Raw genomic sequence first — 23,253 nt, 5'->3', positions numbered from 1 at the left:
TTAACGCCCACTCACATCCTGGGCCATCTGACCTCAGGAAATCACATGATAGGGTGGGGCCAGGTTTCACAATGAGCTCACCCGAAACCCTGGCTGATTGGGACCCACACCCACTTTCACACTTTGGCTCATGTGATTAGGTAGAGGATCATCAGGGGGTCCTTTGTCCCTCTTTGGGGGGAAACTCCCACTGGGTTAAAATCTGGGACTCTCCACCATTGACCCTTAGAACTGAAGAAGCTTCTCGGATGAGAGGTGAAACGTCTTCAAGCAGCTTAAAGAAGTCCAGACGCTTTTCTTTCCAAGCTCCTTAGACTACGATGACCTGGATGACTGAGAACCTTCACAGACATATCTATAAGGAGGTTGAAATCACCCGCAATAATTGTTTTATCTGAAATGAGCATTAAATCAGATAAAAAGTTTGAATTCAAACAAAAACTTTGAATAAGGCCCAGGTGGTGAATAGATGATTACAAGTGAAACTGCTTTTTGACTTTTCCAGCTGGGGTGGACAAGACTAAACATTAGGAATAAATGAATGAATCTAAACTCTGTCTGGGTCTTTGCTTGATTAACAAGCTAGAGTGGAAAACTTCTGCCACCACCCTGCCCTGTGACAATTAAATTTAATCAGTTTTCTAGAAATGCGAGTTGCTCCACCCAAAGTGGATGGATGCCATCTCTCCAAACCAGACCACATTTCCCTCAGAAAGTTTCCCTTTTAGCTATAATGCCCACATCATTTTTTGAACACCACTCAGACAGCCAGCAATATAAGGAGAACATGTAGCTAAATGTGTCAGTCGTTATCGGACAGCATAAGGTACCAGAGAAAACTTTTGATTTGAAAAGCTTTGATTGATGTGACCAGGTGTCATTACTGCTGACATGAATTATAATTTTCTGGAATTTACGTTTACCCTTAGCCAGCAGTTTTAAATTTCCCTTAATGTCCCCTGCTCTGGCCCCTGGAAGACAATTCACTATGGGTGTTGGCCTCTCTAGCTTCACATGTCTTCAAACAGAACCATGTGTAACCAAGCTGGTGACCAGGATGAGTTGAGCATCAGAGGTGCCAGGCTGTTGTTACTGTCTATGGTTCTTTCACATGCTATTGAGGCCCCTGTTTGTTCCCATCCATTTTCTGCTGCTTATCTGAGTTCAGGTCGCAGGGGCAGCAGTCTCAGCACAGAAGCCCTGACATCATTCACCCCAGCCACCTCCTTCAGCTCATACGGACATTCCCAAGACAGCTGAGAGATAATATCTCTCCAGGAAGTCTTGGGTCTGTCCTGGGCCCTCCTCCTGGTACAATATGCCCAGAACACCTCACCTAGAAGGTGTACAGAAGACATTTCAGTCAGATTCCTGAATCACCTCAACTGTGTAGACGAGGAGCAATGCTACTCAGTCCCTCTTGAATGACTGAGCTCCTCACCCTGTCTTTCACAGAGAGCCCAGCCATTCTTCAAACGACAATAATTTCTACACTTTGTATTCACAACCTCATTCTTTCAGTCACTAATCAGAACTCATGACCATAGGTGAGGGTAGGAGCCTAGATTACCTGGTGAATGAATTGCTATGGTTTAACACTCAGCTCTCACTTCACCACAACAGATAAGTACGGCACCTGCATCAGTGCAGACACCTCCCCGATCCATCTGTCCACTCTAACTCATGAACAAGACCCCGAGATACTTGAACTCTTCCACTTAGGCCAGTAACTTGTCCCTGACCCAGAGTGTGTATGCCAACTTTTTCCAGCTCAGACTTCGGGGTGCTAATTCTAAATTCTCAGGCCACCAAAGTGGAGAAACTCCACCACTTGGCTGTGCCTTCTATATGCTATTCTATCCATAAAAACTATGAACAGAATCAGTGACAAAGGGCAGCTACATCTGCAAAGGGCAGGACACCAACAACCAGCAATCTTTCAGTCGCAGCTCTTTGCAGCAGCCTTAGCAATGCAGGTGCAGAACATTGTCCACTCGGACTTAATGTTGCCGGCCTCCCTTGAAATGCAATTGAAGCTCTGCCAGAGATGAAAACAGATGATCTTGATGACTGTGGCAGACATTCCCAATGCACTCTCACTATATGTTTAGGTACACCAGGTCTGTCCAACATTTCCTCCCACCACCTGATCCAACTCACTATCAGGTAGTGATCAGTTGACAGCTCAGCACCTGTCTTCACCCAAGTATCCAAAATATACGGCGGCAGATCTGGTGATACGATTACAAAATCAGCAGCTGTTCTGCTCTACTATAATGAACTTGACAGACAAGACCTGTTCCCAGACCCAAAGCAACCCACTTGTCTATATACATACAAGTATACCCACTGCTGCCTGCCACCTCTCGCTAAGGGTAACTCCAGAGTCCAATCCCTCTCCAGAAAACTGGTTCCAGATCAGGTAAGCCAGACTATATCTAATTGGTTTCTCCGAACCTCGCTCAGACTCCTTCCCCACCAGCGAGATGACATTCCTTGTAACACAAGTCAGTTTTGGAAGCTGGGGATTGAAACGCCAAGATCTCCACCTCTGACTGTCACCCAATCGACTAAATACCAAACTCCTACATCGCTTCCTGTGGTGGGCCCTCAGGAGGATGGACCCACTTTGCTATTTTGGACTCAGCCTGGTTGGCCCCACTGGGGTAATTCCTGGTCACAAGAAACTCCCCCTTGACACTATACCCCGGGAGTGGCTACGGGGTAGGAAACTGGTAACCCCATTCTGGACAAAGTTTGCAGGACCCTTGAATTGTTATGCTGCATAGAGATTGTATGAATCACCGCTCACCCAGGATCTGCCATGGAGACCCTACCAGGGGCCCTGACAACATAACTCCAGGAATCAATGGGACACACCAACCCCTCCATTGCAATAAGGTGTCAATTTATACAAGGAGACCCAGTTTGCTAAATTCATAATTTGTTAAATTGTTAGTATGTCTTGCTCCTTTAGATTTAAATCATCCAAACCATTAAACAACATGAAATAAGAGTCAATTGCTGAATAAAGTGTTTGGCATTGGAAGCAAAATCTTTCATTGGCTGAAATGCAGCCCCAAACCATAACAAAGCCTCCAAGTTTTACAGATAACTGTAACACTCCCTGTTAAACCTCTCTCCTGACCTACTTCATACATACTGATAAAATTGGCAACAGGTCTTCAGTAGCGATGAATCCAAAGTTTTTGTTTTTTGGTTCAACTCTTTAAGTCAAAATCGTATGTAATTTGGCATTTCTTTTGGGTTTCTTTCCTTAAGAATGGCTTATTGACTGCAACTCTTCCACTGAGAGCATTACTGATGAGGTTGAATCCAAGAGTAGACAGATCAACTTAAGACCCAGATGTATCTCTCAGGTCCTATGTCAGATCTTTGCAGGATTCCCCCCCCCTCTGTTTTTTAAGGACATTTCATATACTGTTTATCTACTCTAGATAGGTTGTTTTACATCTGCTGCTGTCTTTGTGCTCTACTTGTCAAGGTTCCTCAGAATTTATTAAGGACAAACTGCACACTGTGCTAAGTTTTTGGCTAATAGCGCTTTGGGAATCATTTTGTTTGCGAAGAAATGTATTCCTAAAAGTGCCTAAAGACACTATTTAAAATGTTTTTTTGGTAAGTCGTCTGTTATGTATAGACATCACTGGCTCATTCCTTTTCTTTGGTGACTGTTTTTGCTTGAAAAATACAGAGGTTAGCATTAAGTGGCACAAACTGAAAAATACCTTCCTCTGAAAATGGTCAGGTTCAAGTACTGGACAGAAATATGCAAATACATCAATGGATGTCCAAAGAAAAGCTTCAGAAAGCCTGGGGAAATATTGCTCAAGACTACTTTAAAAAAATACAAAATATTCTGGCTCACTGAAAGCAAAATATAAAGAAATTAGGGGTGGCTCACAGTACTGTACATCTGCCTTTATGTCTAACCTGCAAAGGTCGTCTCGGCGACAGAAGCTTTGCTGGTGGAGGCAGTTTGGTTGCAGACCTTCTTTGTCGTGGTAGGAGCAGGAGGGTACAATGGTTTTCCTTCTCCTCTCACCACACAAGGTATCAGTGCAGCGGCAGAACAGGACACCCAGGCTGTACTCTTCTGGCACCCGCTCCAGAAAGCGACGTAATGATCGGTGGCATTTGTGTTGGTTACATCTGTTGGTACCAGGAGTCGGCTTCGTGCAGGCTAGCACATATTCTGATCGTAGGTTACCACACTTTTCGTACAAGCCACAGTCTTGTGCTGCCTTCAAGCACTGGTTCTCACCACCCAGTTGCATGAAAGATGAGGCTGGGGGAGGGTGAGTGTCAGAAGAATAGAGCAAGAGAAGATATTCATTCCTAGCATTAGCATACACTTTGACTACATTCCTCAACATATCAGTTCATACCTGGGATTTTAAATCTGCACTTGTAATTGGATCTGGCTTCCAAGCACTTTTTGCAAAAACATGAATCATTTCTGTTAGAGAACAAATATCAGAGTCCTGCACAGTTTTACCAAGCTTGATTCGGTAAAGAAGCAAAACCGTTACCTGAAACTATAATCCAAGCCGGCCATTAGTGATCACACATTTAGGCCACACAGTAACTTGCATATATGGCCAATAGAGTTGCTAAATTAATGTCAAACATTTTTGACTGCATAAAATATACCAAACAACAATGTAGCACTCTCAGACATTCTCACATATTTGTGTGCTACTGAGATGAATTTTATAGGCGTTTCTACATTGAAACAGTCAACATGTCTGCATTGGCCAGGCTTGTTAATAGCAGCAACTGGTGCATGCATGTTGCTTTTGCTTAATCATGTATGATGGTAAAACATTTCAAAGCTAAGTGGGGAAAGGAAAAAAAAAATGCAGTTTTAGATTGACAGTACAAAATGAAATAATACAGTGGTATAATACAGCATAATAATACAGTGGGTAAAATGCGTATTGAACCTGTCACCAATTTTCAAAGTGAAAGTGTATGTACAGTGATGTGTAACGCTGGTAGAGACATACCCTAAAAGACTGGCAGCTGTAATTGCAGCAAAAGGTGGTTCTACAAAGTATTGACTCAGGGGGCTGAATAATTACGCACACCCCACTTTGCAGTTATTTATTTGTAAAAAATGTTTGGAATCATGTATGATTTTCGTTCCACTTCTCACGTGTACACCACTTTGTATTGGTCTTTCACCTGGAAGTCCAATAAAATTGATTCATGTTTGTGGCTGTAATGTGACAAAATGTGGAAAAGTTCAAGGGGACCGAATACTTTTGCAAGCCACTGTAAATAAAAGTATTGGATGTGCTTACTGAGATTTGTTTAATACTTTGTAGAAAAGCCTTTCATTGCTCAGGAATGAAATGAAATTAAATGAATGAATGAATGATGAATGGAATTTTGCATGGTGAGTGTGCATCCAGGTCATGGCAGTTGAATACATTACTTATTATTTTCTTTAAAACAATTGTAACTGGTGATTCCAGGTTTTTCTCTACCTCTCCACAAGTGGTCCTTGACTCTTGGACAATTTTTCTGATAATTCTTTTCACTCTTCTGTCTAAAATCTTGGCTACTGGCGTGACCAGTTTATGGTGAAATGATGTTCTTTCCACTTCTGGGATGTGGTCCAAGACTGCTCGCTGGAACCTTCAGGAGTTTAGAAGTCCTTCTGTAGGCCTTGAGAGAGCCATTGTTTTGTTCTCTGTTTGCTGACAGATTTCAGGTGTGTCATGACTTTCCATGCCTTTTTATACCACCCTTTCTTCATGTGTTCAAAATTTAATAATAATAATAATAATAATAATAATGATAATAATTCTTTGTTGCCTCACAGTAAGAATGTTCTATATTCAATGTTCGCTGGTCCTTTAGTGTGGGGCCTTTCTGTGTTGAGTTTGCATGTTCTCCCTGTGGTTCTCTCCGGGTACTCCGGCTTCCTCCCACAGTCCAAAAACCTGCAGTTAAGCCCCTTTTCCATTCGTAACTACTCGGATTGACTCACCAGGGTTTTCCTTCATGTCATATTACCTGGTACCAGGTACTTTTTTAGTACCTACTCGGCTGGGGTTCCAAGCGATCCAACCAGGAATGCTTGATCGCTTGCTACTAAAATGTGACATGGTCATGCTGCACGACACCGATTTGCTGCTCAGTAGCGTCACTCGATGAGTCATGAGAGTGTCTCATTTTGAAACCTGGGAACGAGGGAAATGGCTACAAAAGAAAACACAGTGATTACCCGAGTCTGAGGAAAAGCCACAGAACAAGCAGCAGGTATATTCTTGCCTCAACGTCCACCTTTGTTGTACTGTTCATGTTGCATATTAAATAATTCATGAGGCGCCCAGGCTATGACAACAAGCATTCACTCTGGGTTGTAATGGAAAACCAGTTGATCCGAGTTGATCCGAGTCATGGCGTTTTGTGGTGAGTCAATCCAGGTAGGAACTAATGGAAAATGGGCTTTAGTGGGGTTAGTTTAATTAGTAATTCTTAAATTGTCCATAGGTGTGAATGTGAGTGTGAATGGTTGTCTGTCTCTATGTGTTAGCCCTGTGACAGACTAGCAACCTGTCCAGGGTGTACCCTCCCTCTAACCCTGTGGTAACCAAGATAGGCTCCAACCCCCCACAACCCTGACAAGGATGAGCGGACGTGAATGGAATGGATAATATTATTATTATTATTATTATTATTATTATTATTATTATGACACATAACTTAATTTATGGACATCAATGGTTTGATTTCTTTGCATATGTGGAGTGAATGAGTACTGACATCTTGTGAGAATTTCACATCAGTAGGATCTTTAGAAATATATTTATTTAGAAAATTGGTGACATATTGAATACTTATTTTACCTGCTGTATGGACACCAGTTTATACATAAATGTAAGATGAAAAAAGTTACATGAAAGTTACATGTAAAAATACCCACCCATTAACTGCATTTCTCCTCTTCACTAAAATCATCTCCTTCATGGAACAAAACTTTCAGGTTTACGTTATAACACAGTTTTAACTGTGTGTACACAAATGTATCTTAGGCCACACCAAACAACCTCTGAATGTGTTCTTCGTGATCAAATTTCAATGTGTCTTCACCATGACTTTAGCAGATGGGGGAAGCCTAAGTTCAGGAGTAGCAGGGCAGCAAGTTTGACAGGAGCTAAGCTAGATGCGACCAAGGATACCACATTCTGCTCTTCACCAGTTAAACATACTACAATAACAGTAGTTGTAAACTGAACCTCAACAATGCAAACTACCCAGTTTGTAATATAACCGTTGTTTAATATGAATCTTTAAAAAATTATCATTTAATTTGCTTTTGAAAACATTTTAGAATATGAAATATCCAGATAAATTCAGCAACGTCTCATGTACATATCCAATATCCGGTTTAACACCTTGGATAGATTAGAACATTATTTATGAGCTTCAAATGTATAGCTTATCAAACTTGCTGAGCAGTCATAACTTAGAGGATAATCTTCAAAGAATTCACACATTAATATGTTTAAAAGTTACCGTGAATATGCTCCACTTCTGTAAAACTATCTAGATGCTGAAATACCTTAAGCACAACCTCATATCTGAACATATCATATGTGATGAAAACACAATTGCAGGCAGGATCGTGCGATGGCTTAACTGTCTCTGTGGCATCAGCTAAAAAAAAAATGAGACTGGGGCTCATAAAAATTAAAATTGCTTGACAATATTTTGTATTAAACTGCCAGTCAGATTTAATTGCTCATTAAATGAAGGTGCCTGAATCCCAATCTAGATCATTCTGGACCATTTTAACTCTTGCTTACACACAAAATACTTGATAATACCCTATATACTCATACCATATAAATGATACTTATTACTTTCCTACATTAAAGTTTTTCTAATATGATTCTAAGGAATGGAGTGGTATCTAAAATTAATAAGCAAAAATAAAATTACATTAAAAACTAGAGAACACTATAACATCTGTTATTTGCACGAATCTTGCCTATGATCCAAAGTTCTTCAATTTTCTGGTAACATTTTTGGTTTGGATACAGGTTATCCAAATAAGACAAATGGATGACAGTCTGACTACCCACTGTCTGTGTAACACTGCAGGTGGAATTTTACACCACTTCACTGCTGAATGGGTCGATCTCAGCATGCAGCGTAATGCTGCTTGGGAACATTTAGAACATTTCAGTCTAACCTTTTGTTTCTCTGTTGTGATGCTAGGTCGCTGCAGAAATTTCTAAGTAGTGTGTTGTTTTTATGGAGGAAAACTGGTCCAAAGATCATTTTTGTGATGAGGGAAATTTAATTTAGGTACTTCAGATGAGAAAAAAATATATTTGGGGGAAATCTGGGGAAAGACTTTGTGAAGTGAGAATGTGAAAGACATCAATCATTCTGGACAGGGAAGGAGTAGGGGTTTGGTCTCTTATTGATCTACATGGCAAGTTGAACAATAAAGTTTATCTTAAGCTCTGTCACAAACAAACATCTTGTATCCACAGGCTGAACTGGAAGAACAACAGAGAGGGTGTACCCAAAAAGGGGATAAGCAGGTGTTTCAATGTGTGCAGCCAAAGTATGTGTAATGTGTTCTGTGTAAGTTGGTGTGGTTACAACTACTGTAACAAAAGAATTTTCCAAATATGGGGTAAGTATTACTCATTTTTCATGTATGTAAAATTGTTCTATGCTGTAAATTATGGGATACAGTAATACAGTTTTTTTTTTTTTTTTTTTTAAAGGTGTAAAATAAGTTAGGAAATTAATCACAGTAATTCTTCTCACCGAGTACTAGTGCTCTTTAAAAATGACCTACACTAACACAAAGAAAACAGAAAAAGCAATTTCAAGACCTTCACAACCTTATCGTCCTAAAACATACTGATGGCATTGGTTATAAAATAATTTCTAAACTAATGAAGGTTGCAGTAAGCATTCTTGGGGCCATAATCCAGATGTGGAAAGAACATAATTTCACCAAAAACCAACACGACCTGCCGCTCCTAGCAAGATTTCATACAGAGAAAAGAATTATCAGAAGAATGGTCCAAGAGCCAAGGACCACCAGTAAAAAGCTACAGACAGACTTGGAATCAGAATGTATAATAATCTCAAAGAAAACAAGTAAACCTCCAGGGCCTGCACGTTCACCACGCACGATTCAATTTCTGAAGAAAAAAAGCATATTGAACCTTGTTTTAAGTTTTCTGGTCAGATGAGACCAAATTTAACTCTTTGAATGCCATAAAATACACCATATCTGAGTCACTTGCTGGTCATAAGGCACTTCATAACACTATACGAACAGTGACGTTTGCAAGTAGGTACATCAAAGTGCGGGTTTGTTTTCCACCATCCGACACTTCATATAAGTGAAGGAAGGATGAATGTAAAAATGTACCAAGACATTCTTGATAAAAAATCTGATGCCATCTACCATTAAGATGAAAAAGGTGGTTTCAATTGGTTTCAGAGAAAGAAGATAAAGCTCCTAGAATGGCCCAGCCAATCACATGACCTGAATCCAATTGAAAATCTATGGAAAGAACTGAAGGACAGAGGTTATAGAAGAGGCCCACTGAACTTTCAGGATTTGGAAACTGTTAAGGTGGAAGAATGAGCCAAAATCACACCTGAGCAATGTCTGCACCTAGTTTCTCCATATGAGGCATCTTGAATTGATCACCAATAAAGGCCTTTGTACAGAGTATTAAACAACTCTCAGTAAGCGTGTTCATTTATCATTATAGCACTTAATTTCATTTATGGACGTCTATGGTTTGGTTTCTTTGCATGTGTGGATTGGATGGGCTGTTACCAACATCAGATTTCATGTCAATAGCACCTTTGGAAATATATTTACTTGGAACATGTTCAATACTTATTTTACCCGGAGTAGGCTGAGATTCCTGCCCTGGGAACGTTGAGTATGTTTCTTATCAGTGTTATAGCTATCTATTAGCTTGAGACATTTGACAGTTTATGCTCTTTTAGATATGTCCAAGTTTTTTTAGGATATGTTTTTCATAACAATAAATGCCTGTTGCAGGTCTGTTCCATTCAGATAAGTAGATGCTGGGACACTTCCAGATAAAAGAAAATATGCAGCTGGTCAAAGGAGACCGACCTAACACTACTAATGTGAGTGCACACTGAACACCCTTATGGTGAAAATATTGTTGATGTAAATGGACTTAGAAAAGCAGAGATTAGAAAAAAACAATAAAAGATCAGTGTCACTACATGATATTGATTGATATATACTTAACAACATGTCCAAGGCTTAGTGATCCATTGATCTGCTTCACTGTTATAGACCTCTCTGTCATTAAAAACTCAATGTGCAAGTCCACAAACTCAATGTGGTTAATCGTGAAAAAAAGACCACACAAGTGACTGTGTGCTTATCAGTGTGTGTTTTACCTGCAACTAACGAAGCCATGTGTGTATCCACAAGCATGTCGTCATATGGAGATATTTCCAGCTCCTCCTCCCCTGGTGACAAAGGAACACACAAACATTAGCAAACCTATCTGTCTGTTTACGATAAGGCAAACATATTTAGAAGAAAAATTTAGGTAATACATGGAAACGATATCGAAATTCCCCACTGATATTCACACATCTGTTTACATTATTAAAGGATTTAATTAATTACAGATTCCCAAGGAAAGAAACTGGCTCATGCTTGCTGATTGGTTTAAGGATATGTTAACTCTGAGGTTGTTCAGTTTAACTGAAGTGCCACAGTCCTACACCATTACTTCAAATTCACTTAGAGAAACTCTGAAGTCAAAAACAGACCAGCTGAACTTGTCTTTGGGAACACCAATAACCATGATGCTTATCCAGGGCCAGGTCACAGAGGCAGAAAAACCTAGGCTCGCCCTCTCCAGCCACCTTCTCCAGCTCACATGTCTCATCCATCCAGTTCATTATTCTCATGCCAGCTGAGAGATCTGACCAGTTTGTCATGAGTCTACACATGGACTCCTCATGGCAAAGTCTGAAAAGCTGGGGTTTGGGCCACCAGGGCCTCCACCTTTGACTGCTGTCTTATGCACATCACAGCCAACCCCTGTGGCACCTACTGTGAGCCTGCAGGAGGGCAGGCCCATGTTGCCTTTTCAGGCTCGGCCAAAAGAACGAGCCACTGGGCGCTCTCCCAGGTACTCCCTCACCAGGCCAGGTTCTAGGGTGGAAGCCAGTTTACTCTGTATCAGGCAGGTTAAAATAGACCTGTGCTATTTTCTGCGCTAACAGGAATAACACTTCATATTTTAGTTTTCACAGCAGCTGGTTAATATTAAGAATTAAGGCCTGATGATAATATGGGGATGAAATAAACACATTTCCTGTGGACACAACAGAACAGTAACACAAGGCAATGAAAGGCAATATGATATAATGTGGTGTAATGTAATGTAGCATACATATAATATGCATTATAATGTTTCATGAAGACTTAGGTGGTTCACTGAAAAACTCTAATATTGCAGAAATAGAAAATGATGGTTTCATATTAAGTAACACTGAAGGGCTTTTTTTTAGACTGTTGGTCTCCCTGTTGCAATTGGCTGGGATGCGAGGGGGGAAATGAATAGCAAGAAAGGGAAGAAGAACACAACAGTACTGCCTCTGAAGATGTTAATACAATTCGCTTGGTTTAAGAAGAGTAATTTGCAACAGAGAGATTAATAGCAATTATCAGTGTGTGTGAATGTTTGTTAAGTCACACTTCAGAGAGCTGCACTGCAGTGGAGGACTGTTTCCAGTTGAGGCCTAAGCAGCTAGCAGAGATTGCTTGTCTGCTCCATGGGCTCAAGAACTTTTGGTGGACAGAATGGTGATCTGTTACAGAGCTGCAAGCATAGAACCACATGCTATCATCACGAGGATGCAAGAGATGTGAGTCCATTTGGGATTGGTAAGTCCTGCCTGATAAAAGCTAAAACCCCAGCTGAAAATAACGGGTATCACAACAGTGGCTGTCAGCTTTATCTGTTAACCCAGGCTTTCTAGCTCAGGCTCTGTGTAGGTTCACATAGATAGATAAGGCTTTAATTGAACATGTAAGAATAGGTTAACTTGAGTTCATATGCATGTAAAGGTAGATGAGCGAATACTTTTGGCAATACAGTGTAGTAAGACAGACAAACATTTGAAATTTGTATCATAAAACAAACAAACAAAGAGGATAAAAAATCTAGAATATGTTATTGAAGACAGAAATTTTATTATTTTATTCTAAGAACGTTTATCAAAATATGTAACCAGTCTAGACAAAACACCTTCAAAAAAAGTCTGGACAAAACACCTTCAAAATGACTAAAAGCCCCAACTGACAACTTATACAATACAAAACTCTGTACTGAACACAAATAGGCCTTACACACTCAAACACAACCCACTGGACAGGCATCTCTGCTGATAACTATATTCATGCTATATAATTGTTCAGACATTCTGGCAGAGGACATGTGGAGACCAATCCACATGGTTTAATTGCTGTATCCAAACTTTACCAAAACTATGTATTTCAGTTTGGGTGAAGAAAAAGAAAAACACAAACAAGAAGAGCCTGAAGCAACCCTCTAGAGTCTAGAGAGATCATCTGACAGTGAATTAAGACTCAGTCTCAGAACAAAAAGCAGGGATGTCTGGAGAGGGAATGAGGGACAGGTGCCCAGGACAACAACGATTCGATTCAGAGATGTGGTTAACTTCCAGAGAAAATCAACACCTATCACACTGGTGAACATCCATCAAGGTCGTGAACAGGTACGAATTTCTGGGTGTTCATCTTAACAGTGAACTGCACTGGTCACATGACACTCAAGCTCTGTACAACAAGGACCAAAGTTGGCTCAGTCTGCTGGGCAGTTCACTGCGTCATAACAAGTCTTCAGTAATGTCTTGCACACCCCAAAAGGCTTTAATGTTTTATCTGGATGCCTGCTGGGCAAATGGCAGCACAGGGGGGTAAAGGAAAAGGCTTGTGAGGCTCCTGACTGAGAGAAGAAGATTGGTGCAGAAGGGCAGCTGTGTCTGGCCAGTTCCCGAAACTCTTCTTGAACTCTTCTATCCTTGAAACTCTAAATAGCAGATGTTCAGAGGAGGATGTTAGCCGAGCTAATGTCCATTATCGACAAGGAGAGCCTTCAGTTTTCAGGCCCCTCTTCTGTGGAACCAGCTTCCAGTTTGGATTCAGGAGACAGACACTATCTCTACTTTTAGGATCAGGCTCAAAACTTTCCTTTTTGCTAAAGCATATAGTTAGGGCTGGATCAGGTGATCCTGAATCCTCCCTTAGTTGTGCTGCAATAGACGTAGGCTGCCGGGGATTCCCATGATGCATTGAGTTTTTCCTTTCCAGTCACCTTTCTCACTCACTATGTGTTAATAGACCTCTCTGCATCGAATCATATCTGTTATTAGTCTCTGTCTCTCTTCCACAGCATGTCTTTATCCTGTCTTCCTTCTCTCACCCCAACCGGTCGCGGCAGATGGCCCCGCCCCTCCCTGAGCCTGGTTCTGCCGGAGGTTTCTTCCTGTTAAAAGGGAGTTTTTCCTTCCCACTGTCGCCAAAGTGCTTGCTCATAGGGGGTCATATGATTGTTGGGTTTTTCTCTGTATGTATTATTGTAGGATCTGCTTTACAATATAAAGCGCCTTGAGGCAACTGTTGTTGTGATTTGGCGCTATATAAATAAAATTGAATTGAACTGAATTTTAGTCTTCTTGATGTTTCTTGTTCTAAATTGCAAATCATATTGGACACTCAACGTTTCATTGAAATCAGTCAATAACACATCCCTCTGTCATTTAAATTTCATCAATATGGACAAAACAAATGACAAGATATGACCAACAGCATACTACGTCCAAAGTGATCATGAGCCCATGTTATTAAAAGCTACTTCTGTCCACTTGTAAAAGCCATTAGCAGAGCTGTAATTGACTAGTGGACCAGGTGCTTGTTCCTGCAAATTATTTAAGCGCATTCCAAAGTACAAGTTCAGTCAAAAATGTAATGGCATGTAAAGTGTTTATGTATGTAAATCCTTTTCCAGGCTATATATTTATGGTAATGACATGCTAGAGCAGCCTAGTAGCATAGGGAACTTTAGAGTGTGTAATTACACTAATGCTCCACTGACTAATAGGCCACAGGGGAGGTGGAGTCCGTAGGCTTGTGTTAGCTGACTTACTGATGCACAAATCCCACCAGCACAGAAGACAGACTCCTGTGATTCTGTGTGTTCAGACTGAGGAGTCTTTAGCAGGGCTTCATTTGTACACAAGGCTGGTTTGGGATTATGACAAGTTTGTTGGTTAAAAAAGAGATTCTGACTTGAATAAAAGGGCTAAAATTAGCAATGATTGAATATAAAGTAGTCACTAGAAAGTCTTTTTAGAACATAAGAAAGTGCATAGATGCATATGGTTGCCTATGTAAAAAAAAAGGAAAAAAGAGTATCAACAGTGTGTCAAAATACTGCTGCTAATTATCTTTTATGTAACCTATCAGAAATAAACAAGAATGTCACAAGTGCTGTTATTTGGTTAGTGAGCATAAAATGTTGAGGCATAATGTTGATGAGTAGACTCCACCACACACAGATATATTGAAAAAGCTGTAATATCTGACAATTATACCTACAATGTAGATTCAATCATTACATACAAAATGTATAGCAAATGTGATATAATAGTAGCTATTATATCACATTTGCCTTTCACACAGGCATGCCTGTACTATACCTAATATATATGTCATACAAAAATAATAAAGGACAATCTTTATATATCCTTGAGACTTTTGAAGTAGAAAGATAGCCTTCAAAACAGAACATACTATATTTTATGAATGTGAATGAAAACATTGCAAAGAGTAATGTGCATGCAGAGGCAATTCTCTACTGTGGCAACACCACAAACCTATTCAAAGGAGTTTGCAAAGAAAAGCGTCTGGACTTTCTTTTCTCAAGGAAAAGAAAGACAACGCAGGAAATTTCACACCTTGCTTTCAAAAACCCACACTCCTCAGTCTGAAACCACACAACTCAGAGAAGAAAACACACCTGAAGACAGTCGGGAGAAATGGGTAAAGAACTTTTCAGACCGGAATCTCACTGAACCTGAAAAGAGGGTTTTAGCCAAAGGACTCAATTTCGCCATTTCTCCGCAACAGTTGCCCATAGTGGACCTCATCACAGCCACAGAAACCGCCATACGGATTAATAAATTATCACAGACAGAAGCAGAGCAAATCAGGATGAAAGTCTCAGCCACCCTCTCCAGTGCCAAAGTCCCTCCGTCTAACCTCACACTACAAGAAAAGAAGGCCGTCGCTTCCCTGAGCAAAGACCACAACATCACTATATTACCAGCGGATAAGGGAAGGTGCACCGTGGTCCTAAACACAACAGATTACCACACAAAGATCACTACTCTCCTCAGTGACAACAACACCTACGAAGCTTTAAAACGAGACCCCACAAGCAGCTACAAAAAGAAAGTTATAGCTTGCCTTCAAGACCTTGAAAAGGACAAAATCATTGACCGCCTCAAATATCACCGCCTTTATCCAGGGGATGCCATACCCTGCATTTATGGACTTCCTAAGATCCACAAGGAAGGGGTCCCACTCAGACCCATAGTCAGTAGCATAAACTCAGCCACTTATAACACTGCGAAACACCTTGCTACCATCCTTGCACCTCTCGTGGGGAACACCCCACACCACATCAAGAACTCCACCGACTTCACCGACAAGGTCCAGAAACTTACCCTGGATCCAGATGAAACCATGGTGTCCTTTGATGTAGTCTCTCTCTTCACTTGCATACCCACCACGGAAGCAGTGGAGACTGTCAGAAAACGACTACAAGAAGACAGCTCCTTGGAAGACAGGACCAACTTCACACCCGATCAGATTTGCACACTGTTAGACCTCTGCCTTACCACAACATACTTCAAATACAACGAAGGCTTCTACAGACAAAACATGGCTGTGCCATGGGCTCCCCTGTGTCACCTATTGTAGCCAACCTTTACATGGAGGAAGTGGAAAGAAAGGCTCTTGGCTCTTTCAAAGGAGGAGTACCCAGCCACTGGTACAGATATGTAGACGACACCTGGGTCAAAATCAAGACACAAGAAGTGGAATCCTTCACTGCGCACATTAACGCCGTGGATAAAAACATCAAGTTCACCAGGGAAGACACAAAGGATAACTGTTTGCCTTTCCTGGACTGTGCGGTGCACATTGAAGAGAATGGCAACCTCAACATTGAAGTTTACCGGAAGCCCACACACACGGACCAGTACCTCCTCTTTGACTCCCATCACCCTCTGGAACACAAACTTGGAGTAATTAGGTCCCTACACCACCGGGCAGAACATGTTCCCTCCAAGCCTGAAGGGAAAAAGAAGGAACACACACATGTAAAGGAAGCACTGAAAACATGCGGTTATCCTAACTGGGCGTTCATAAAGTCAGCAAAGAGGCACAGAAAAGAAGATCAGACACCAGCGAGGGAGGATAAGAAAGACAGACGCAACAACATTGTCATCCCCTATGTAACCGGTGTATCAGAGAAACTCAGGAGAGTTTTCTCCAAGCACGACATCCCAGTGTACTTCAGACCCAGCAACACACTCAGACACAAATCTGGTTCACCCGAAAGACAAAACTCCAAAACACAGACTGAACAACGTGGTGTATGCTGTACAGTGCAGCGAGGAATGCCCAGACCTCTACATTGGAGAGACCAAACAGCCACTTCACAAGCGCATGGCACAACATAGAAGAGCCACCTCCACAGGACAAGACTCAGCAGTCCATCTGCATCTTAAGGATAAAGGTCACTCTTTTGAGGATGCCAATGTTCACATTTTGGACAGAGAGGACAGATGGTTTGAAAGAGGAGTGAAAGAGGCCATCTATGTCCACTGTGAGCGACCATCTTTGAACGGCAGCATCCTAAGCAGAGAAGCCCAGACCTCCCTCTCCCCAGCCACCTCCTCCATCAAGGCGTTCCCAGGCCAGCCGAGAGATATAATCTCTTCAGTGTGCCTTGGGTCTGCCCCAGAGCCTCCTCCCAGTGGGACATGCCCAGAACACCTCACCCAAGAGGTGCCCAGGAGGCATCCTTATCAGATACTTGAACCACCTCAGCTGGCTCCACATATTTTTTATTAAATCTAATAAAATGAATTTATTGGATTTGAAAATATATACCTCAAACATGAACCATGAAACATGTCTGAATATATTAACCCTTTATGTTGACTGTTTATCTTATTTATAAAATACATTTAAACTGATATAACACCAAGTAATTTTAAGTTCCAGATCTCAGAAAAACCCAAAATATTTGAAAAGCTAAAAGGTATTTTTTTAATGTATAAATTATTTAAAATACATTCAGGTCATTAAATTATATTCAGAATTTGCAAAGTGGTAATGATTCATCTCATAAATCTTCTCTTCTAAACAGTTAGAACTAGAAGTATCGCTGTTGGTATCTGCAATAATGGCCCTGTATTTACTTGGTATTGATACCGATATGCGTAGTATCACTCAACACTATCAGCTACAGCTGGATTAGTCAGCATACTTTTAAACTGAAATGACCACACCCCTAACTTTAAACCTTGTGCTGTCCAAAAAGTTTAGTTGAGTTTTAGATATACACTCCGCACCACAATCCAACCACACTGACCTGGCAGCAGGCGAACCCTCCAGTATATGCGCAGGCACAGCTCCTCCTTACGGAAACCACGCTGACATTTGCAGGTCAGTAGAGAGGGGTGTTTGGCTAGCAGGGCATCCCGTTTCTCCAGACACTCAGATGCCAACAGTTCTGCCTGCGGGGACACCGCTGCATCTTCTGCGCATAGCTCCAAGCCTCGATACAATGTCTCGCACGTGGGTTCAACAGAGCACGCACGATGAGCTTCAACACAGTCGATGGTGGGGGCAGGGAAGTTAGAGATGGATGCTGAGGATGGCAAAACACCTAGGAAAGCAAAAAAGTCAGACACACTGCATTATTATGTCGTGACAAGGTCTTAGAGAAAATACTTACAGCCTATACATATAATGACTTGCATAGCCAGTAAACTATTGCAGCTAAGCCAAGCTAAGCTAAATGTTAGCTTTACTGTTTGTATTACTGTTGTATGTTTACTCTTTTGTGGAGCACAATTTTTTCTGATGGAGAATAAAATGTTGAGTGGTGCACTACAGCTAATAAGAAACAGCACCTTCTTCTGCACCCTCATAGGTCAGTACTGTCAAGATAGTACTGAATTTTCCGCACTATAAGGCGCACTTAAAATCTTTTCATTTTCACAAAAATCGACAGTGCACCTTATAATCCGGTGTGCCTTATGTATGAGTTCTGGCTGTGCTTACTGACCTTGAACCGATTTTATGTGGTACACGTCACTCAAAAATCTGTCAAAAATGTTTTAGTACAACTGTGGTAAGCTACGAAGCCGCACCGCTTCATGGATTGCTGGAGCATTACAGCTACCATAGTCAGGAGTCTCGCTGAGTAATCTGGGTCCTAAACTCAGGTCCCAAAGTCAAACAAACACTGAGAGTTAAAAACTGTCTAAATTCTTTCATCTTTAATAAAATGATCAGCATTCCTGCTTTACCAGTTGTAACAATTAAGTTTAACATCCAGGCATCCATGAAGACAGAATTTATTACATTTAACAGAGTTAGAAGTTAGCAGGAAGTTAGCTCGATTTCTGAAAAATTAAAACTCAGCTCTGCTATCACTTCCAACATAAATGAAGACAGAAAACTAAACAGCAGTGACGTTTGTAGGGTTACTGAAGTTGGGCTAGCTGCTATATAACGATGTGCAACGTGATCGCTAGCGACACAGCTATGTTAGCATAACATAGCTGCAGTGTATCTGACAGTTTGACTGCTTGAAAGAGGTTACAGAGTGGCTGTCAGCCAATACCCTCATTTTAAATGGCAAGAAAACTGAGATTATGGTGTTTGATAGTCACACTCCACGAGACCAGCTAGCTGCCCAATTTGGTCCCTTTGCTTGCTTTCTTACAGATACTGTAAGTAATCTAAGTGTTTGCCTGGATAGTTCATTTAAGCTGGATAAACAGGTTTCCTCAGTGGTGAAATCTGGCTTCTTTCAATTGTGCCAAATTTCAAAGGTCAAACACTTAATAACGTAAAAAGATCTTGAAAAACTGATACATGCCTTTGTGACCTCCAGATTAGATTATTGTAACTCGCTCTACTCTGGACTCCAACTTGCTCACCTCCAACGATTACAGCTCGTTCAGAATGCTGTGGCTTGTCTCCTAACTGGAACTAGAAAGTTTGCCCCTATTACTCCAGTGCTCTCTGACTTACATTGGCTGCCTATTAAATTTCGTATTGATTTTAAAGTTCTGCTGCTTACTTTCAAATGCCTAAACAACCTTGCCCCTGACTATCTCACCGACCTCCTCAGTCTCTATACTCCCAGCCGTTCTTTACGATCTTCCAGTCAGTTACTTCTGGCCCAGCCCAGGCACCGTCTGAAGAGTAGGGGTGATCGTGCTTTTGCCTCTGTAGCACCAAACCTCTGGAATAGTCTTCCTGCTACCATTCGTGCCTCTGACTCCATTCAATCCTTTAACCCTTAAGAACCCAGACCTATTTCTACTTTCCTGAAAATTATGGGGGTTGTAAGTTATATCAAATGAATCATATATAACACATTTCTGAAGTTTTTTTTGTAATAGCTCCACCCACTGCCCCAGATCTGAAATGTCACATATGCGTCACATTGGGCATACAAGGTACATTTGTTCCATATTTAGAAAGTAATTCTGTAAACACTTTCTTGCTTTTAAAAACAGAATTTCCTTTTTATTTTCAAATTCTTAACATGGATAATGATGGTAACACTTCTTGGTTTACTTCAACAAGCTTCTTGGAAAAAAAATAAAATAAATCAGCCCAATGTTGGAGGTACAATTGAAAATGTCACTGAAAAAACATTAACATTAGAGAGGTGTAATGAACTAAAAACATGGGCATATAAAAACATTGTGCAAAAATAGAAAAGAATGTTACATAAAGTCAATAACTTGCTCAAATGGCTTTTTTCATTGCAGTTGTTAGAAGTTTACCTTTGGTAATGGTAACTTTTGAAGCAATTTCTTTCCTCTGTGAAACAAAGACGTACATCACATTTTTCACAGAGGGTGGTAGTTGCATTCACCTTGCAATTTTTGCACCGACCTCGCTTTTCACATTTTACAGGCCAATGTGCAACCTCATCAGTCCAGACATCCTCTGGAACTCCAACACGAACTCTCTTGGGTGGTGGAGGTGGTGATGAGATGTTCTGTGATGGGCGCCCCCTGTGTGATTTCCAAAGGATCAGGCTTGTGGCAACTTCTGCCTGGAAGGTTCTTTGTTTCAGTGGCTTTTGGACACCAAGTAGCTTGCAGTCACGACGATAAATCAACCATGCGTTGACAACACCGAGCATGATGGTTTGCCAGAACAGGTAGAGATACCACCTCCGTGACTTCATGTGGTACTTGTACCTTGCAATGCAGGCGTCAAGCAGGTCAATACCCCCCATGAATGTGTTATACTCCTTCACAATGTGTGGCCTTTTGACTTCAACAAATGCCTTGTCCGATTTGCTCCAGCGACGGACTGTATCTTGAGGCTCAGTTGCGCAATAGGATGAGATGAGGGTAACAGATTTGTTGTCATACCACTTCACAATAACCATGCTCTCCTCCTTATTCACTCTGGCATCAACAGATCCTCTGCCTCTCTGGGCAAGACTTTTTTCATCTTCAAGCTGACAACCTGCTAAGCGATTTCCACGAAGTGTTCCTACAAAGTAGATCTGTCGCTGAAGAAGTGTGAGCACAAGTGGGGCTGAGGAGAAGAAGTTATCAGCAAAAACTTTGTAGTTTTGCTCAGCTGGCAGAGTTTCACACAACTTCACCACAACATCTCCTCCAATCCCAAGTAAAGTCTTCTTCCCAGTACCACCTTGATAAACAACAAAATCATGGAGCATACCAGAGGATGAGCACCGGGCCCAGATTTTCAATCCCCAGGGGTGGGGCTTTCCCTTCACATACTGCCTTATTGGGCTGTGTGTCCCCTTGAAGGGTACCATTTGCTCATCAACAGAGTTGTACTCCTCTGGGACGATATCCAGGCATTGTTTGCGAAACATTTCAAGCCATGGACGGATCTTCCAGCACTTGTCTTCTGCATCTCTGTGTAATAAATCTGTATTGTCAGTGAAATGTAGAGATCCCAGCAGGGTTTGAAATCGGTTGCGGGACATGTTATCTGCTACCATAGGACACCTGGTGTCATTTTCCCAGTATGCTCGATTTCCAGGCATTTGGCATAGACCCATTCTCAGATAGAGACCAATGAGTATTTCTAGTTCTTTAACAGTGGTATTTACATTTCTCAGATGGTTGGATTTTTGTACACTGTATAAATTTGTTTGTTCCATTAAGAACAGCAGCATATCATCTGTGATGAAGTTTTTGAAGTACTCCAGTGGAGTGTGGATCTCATCTGGAGGTTTGGCACATGGTCCCTTGAATGTGGTCTCAGGGGTTTCGAACGTTTTCTTTCTCCAGGAGATTTTTTGTCCTTTGATAGCTGCCTTGGGCTGCCCAGTGTCCATATGGCTTGAATGTGGCTCTGTCTCTAAATCACTTGAATCACAACTGTCTGAATCACTGGATTCACTTGATTCATCACTCTCCACGTCTTTGTGGGGGATGTAATTAGGGTCTTCAGAATCTTCATCTGAGCTACTTTCACGTCCCTCATACTCACTGTCCTCTGCAGTGATAAACTCCAGCGCATCTTGAACACTATATTTTTTCTTTTTATCCATTCTACTAAAGAGTGAAAATGACAAAAAATGGGGGGTAACTGAAAAACGCCTCGACAAAGCTAAAGTAAAGTTCCATCACAAATTTAGGTAATTTAATAAATTAGTTATGCTTGAATTTAGTTAAATATGACTGAGAATTAACAACAAAGAATACATTTAATTAAAATAACTGAATGAGCTAAACTGACTAAGCAAATGATCAGTTTTTGTCTTTTTGTGACAAATATGTCACATCAGTTTTTTTAAGAAAATTTGGAGTTTAATGCCCGATGTGACATATTTGTCACAGCGATATTTAACAAACTGATTCTAGATCAAATTGTTTCAGAAATATTACCAAACTAGGTAATAGGTACTTCTACTTCACTGAGAGTGGCGCTTTTTAACGCTCGATCAGTGACTAATAAAACATTCCTGCTGAACGATTTTATTCTTTCCAAGAAACTGGACTTCTTATTTCTAACCGAAACCTGGCAGCGCGATGGTGACTTTTCATCCTTCATCGAACTCTGTCCGAGTGGGTACTCATTCATCAGCCAGCCTCGGACGTCGGGTCGAGGAGGAGGTGTCGCAGCGGTGTTTGGAAGCCGGTTTTACTGTCGCCCAGTGTTGGTCGGACATTTTTCATCCTTTGAACTACAGCTGGTTAGAATTGGAAATAAAGATCCATTTTACTGCGCTGTAGTGTATCGTCCACCTGGCCTAAACAGTATGTTTTTAAAGGAGTTCAGTGACTTTTTTATTGTTGCTCCTGCTCCACATGCTGTCCCAATTTCATCAAATGAAGATTGTGAAAAATTTCTTTCATTCTTCGTTGAAAAAGTCAGTAACGTGAGGAACAATATCTCTCCTTCTGTGTCTCTCTTGTCTGCTCCAACTCAAGCTAGGCCTGTAATTTTAGAAAGATTTTTACCTGTGTCCTTACCTGAGCTGGTCAAGTTAGTTAATTCAATGAAAGCATCCTCCTGCTCTCTTGATATTTTACCTGGATCTTTCACACCTGCAGGTTGTTTTCCATCAAGAGCATGAGCATTTGGGAACCGGTGTGGTGATGGGTCTCCGCCTGATCACAGTACCTCAATTCGGAGCTTCATATTCTGCAGTCCTACCTGAAATCTTACCTAAGACTAATTTCAAGTAGTCTTGTTCACAGATGAGTGTCGTGCAACCCTGGATGGTCCAGATGGATGGAGTGGTGGGTGGTTGGTGTGCGGCCACCATGTCCCAACAAGGCTGCGATGTCAGCGCGGAGGTGGTGGGATCATGTTTAGGGCTGGAATCATGGGGAGAG

The 23,253-nt window shown here is 41.2% G+C and overlaps 1 protein-coding gene across 1 annotated transcript in view; it reads right to left on the bottom strand.

The window, feature by feature from the left end:
* gfra3 (GDNF family receptor alpha 3) overlaps positions 1-23,253 on the bottom strand; it is an 84,336-nt gene that overhangs the window by 23,622 nt on the left and 37,461 nt on the right. The window contains exons 2-4 of the mRNA XM_005458860.4: positions 17,766-18,062; positions 10,459-10,530; positions 3,955-4,309 (exon numbers count right to left, since the gene is read on the bottom strand). Of these exons, the coding sequence (XP_005458917.1) occupies positions 3,955-4,309; positions 10,459-10,530; positions 17,766-18,062 (724 nt within the window). The remainder of the gene's footprint in view (positions 1-3,954; positions 4,310-10,458; positions 10,531-17,765; positions 18,063-23,253) is intronic.

The sequence above is a fragment of the Oreochromis niloticus genome, linkage group LG2 (genome assembly GCF_001858045.2).
Source record: "Oreochromis niloticus isolate F11D_XX linkage group LG2, O_niloticus_UMD_NMBU, whole genome shotgun sequence".
NCBI lineage: Eukaryota > Metazoa > Chordata > Actinopteri > Cichliformes > Cichlidae > Oreochromis > Oreochromis niloticus.
The sequence above is the reverse complement of the archived record's forward strand: the minus strand, read 5'-3'. Positions and strand labels throughout refer to the sequence as shown.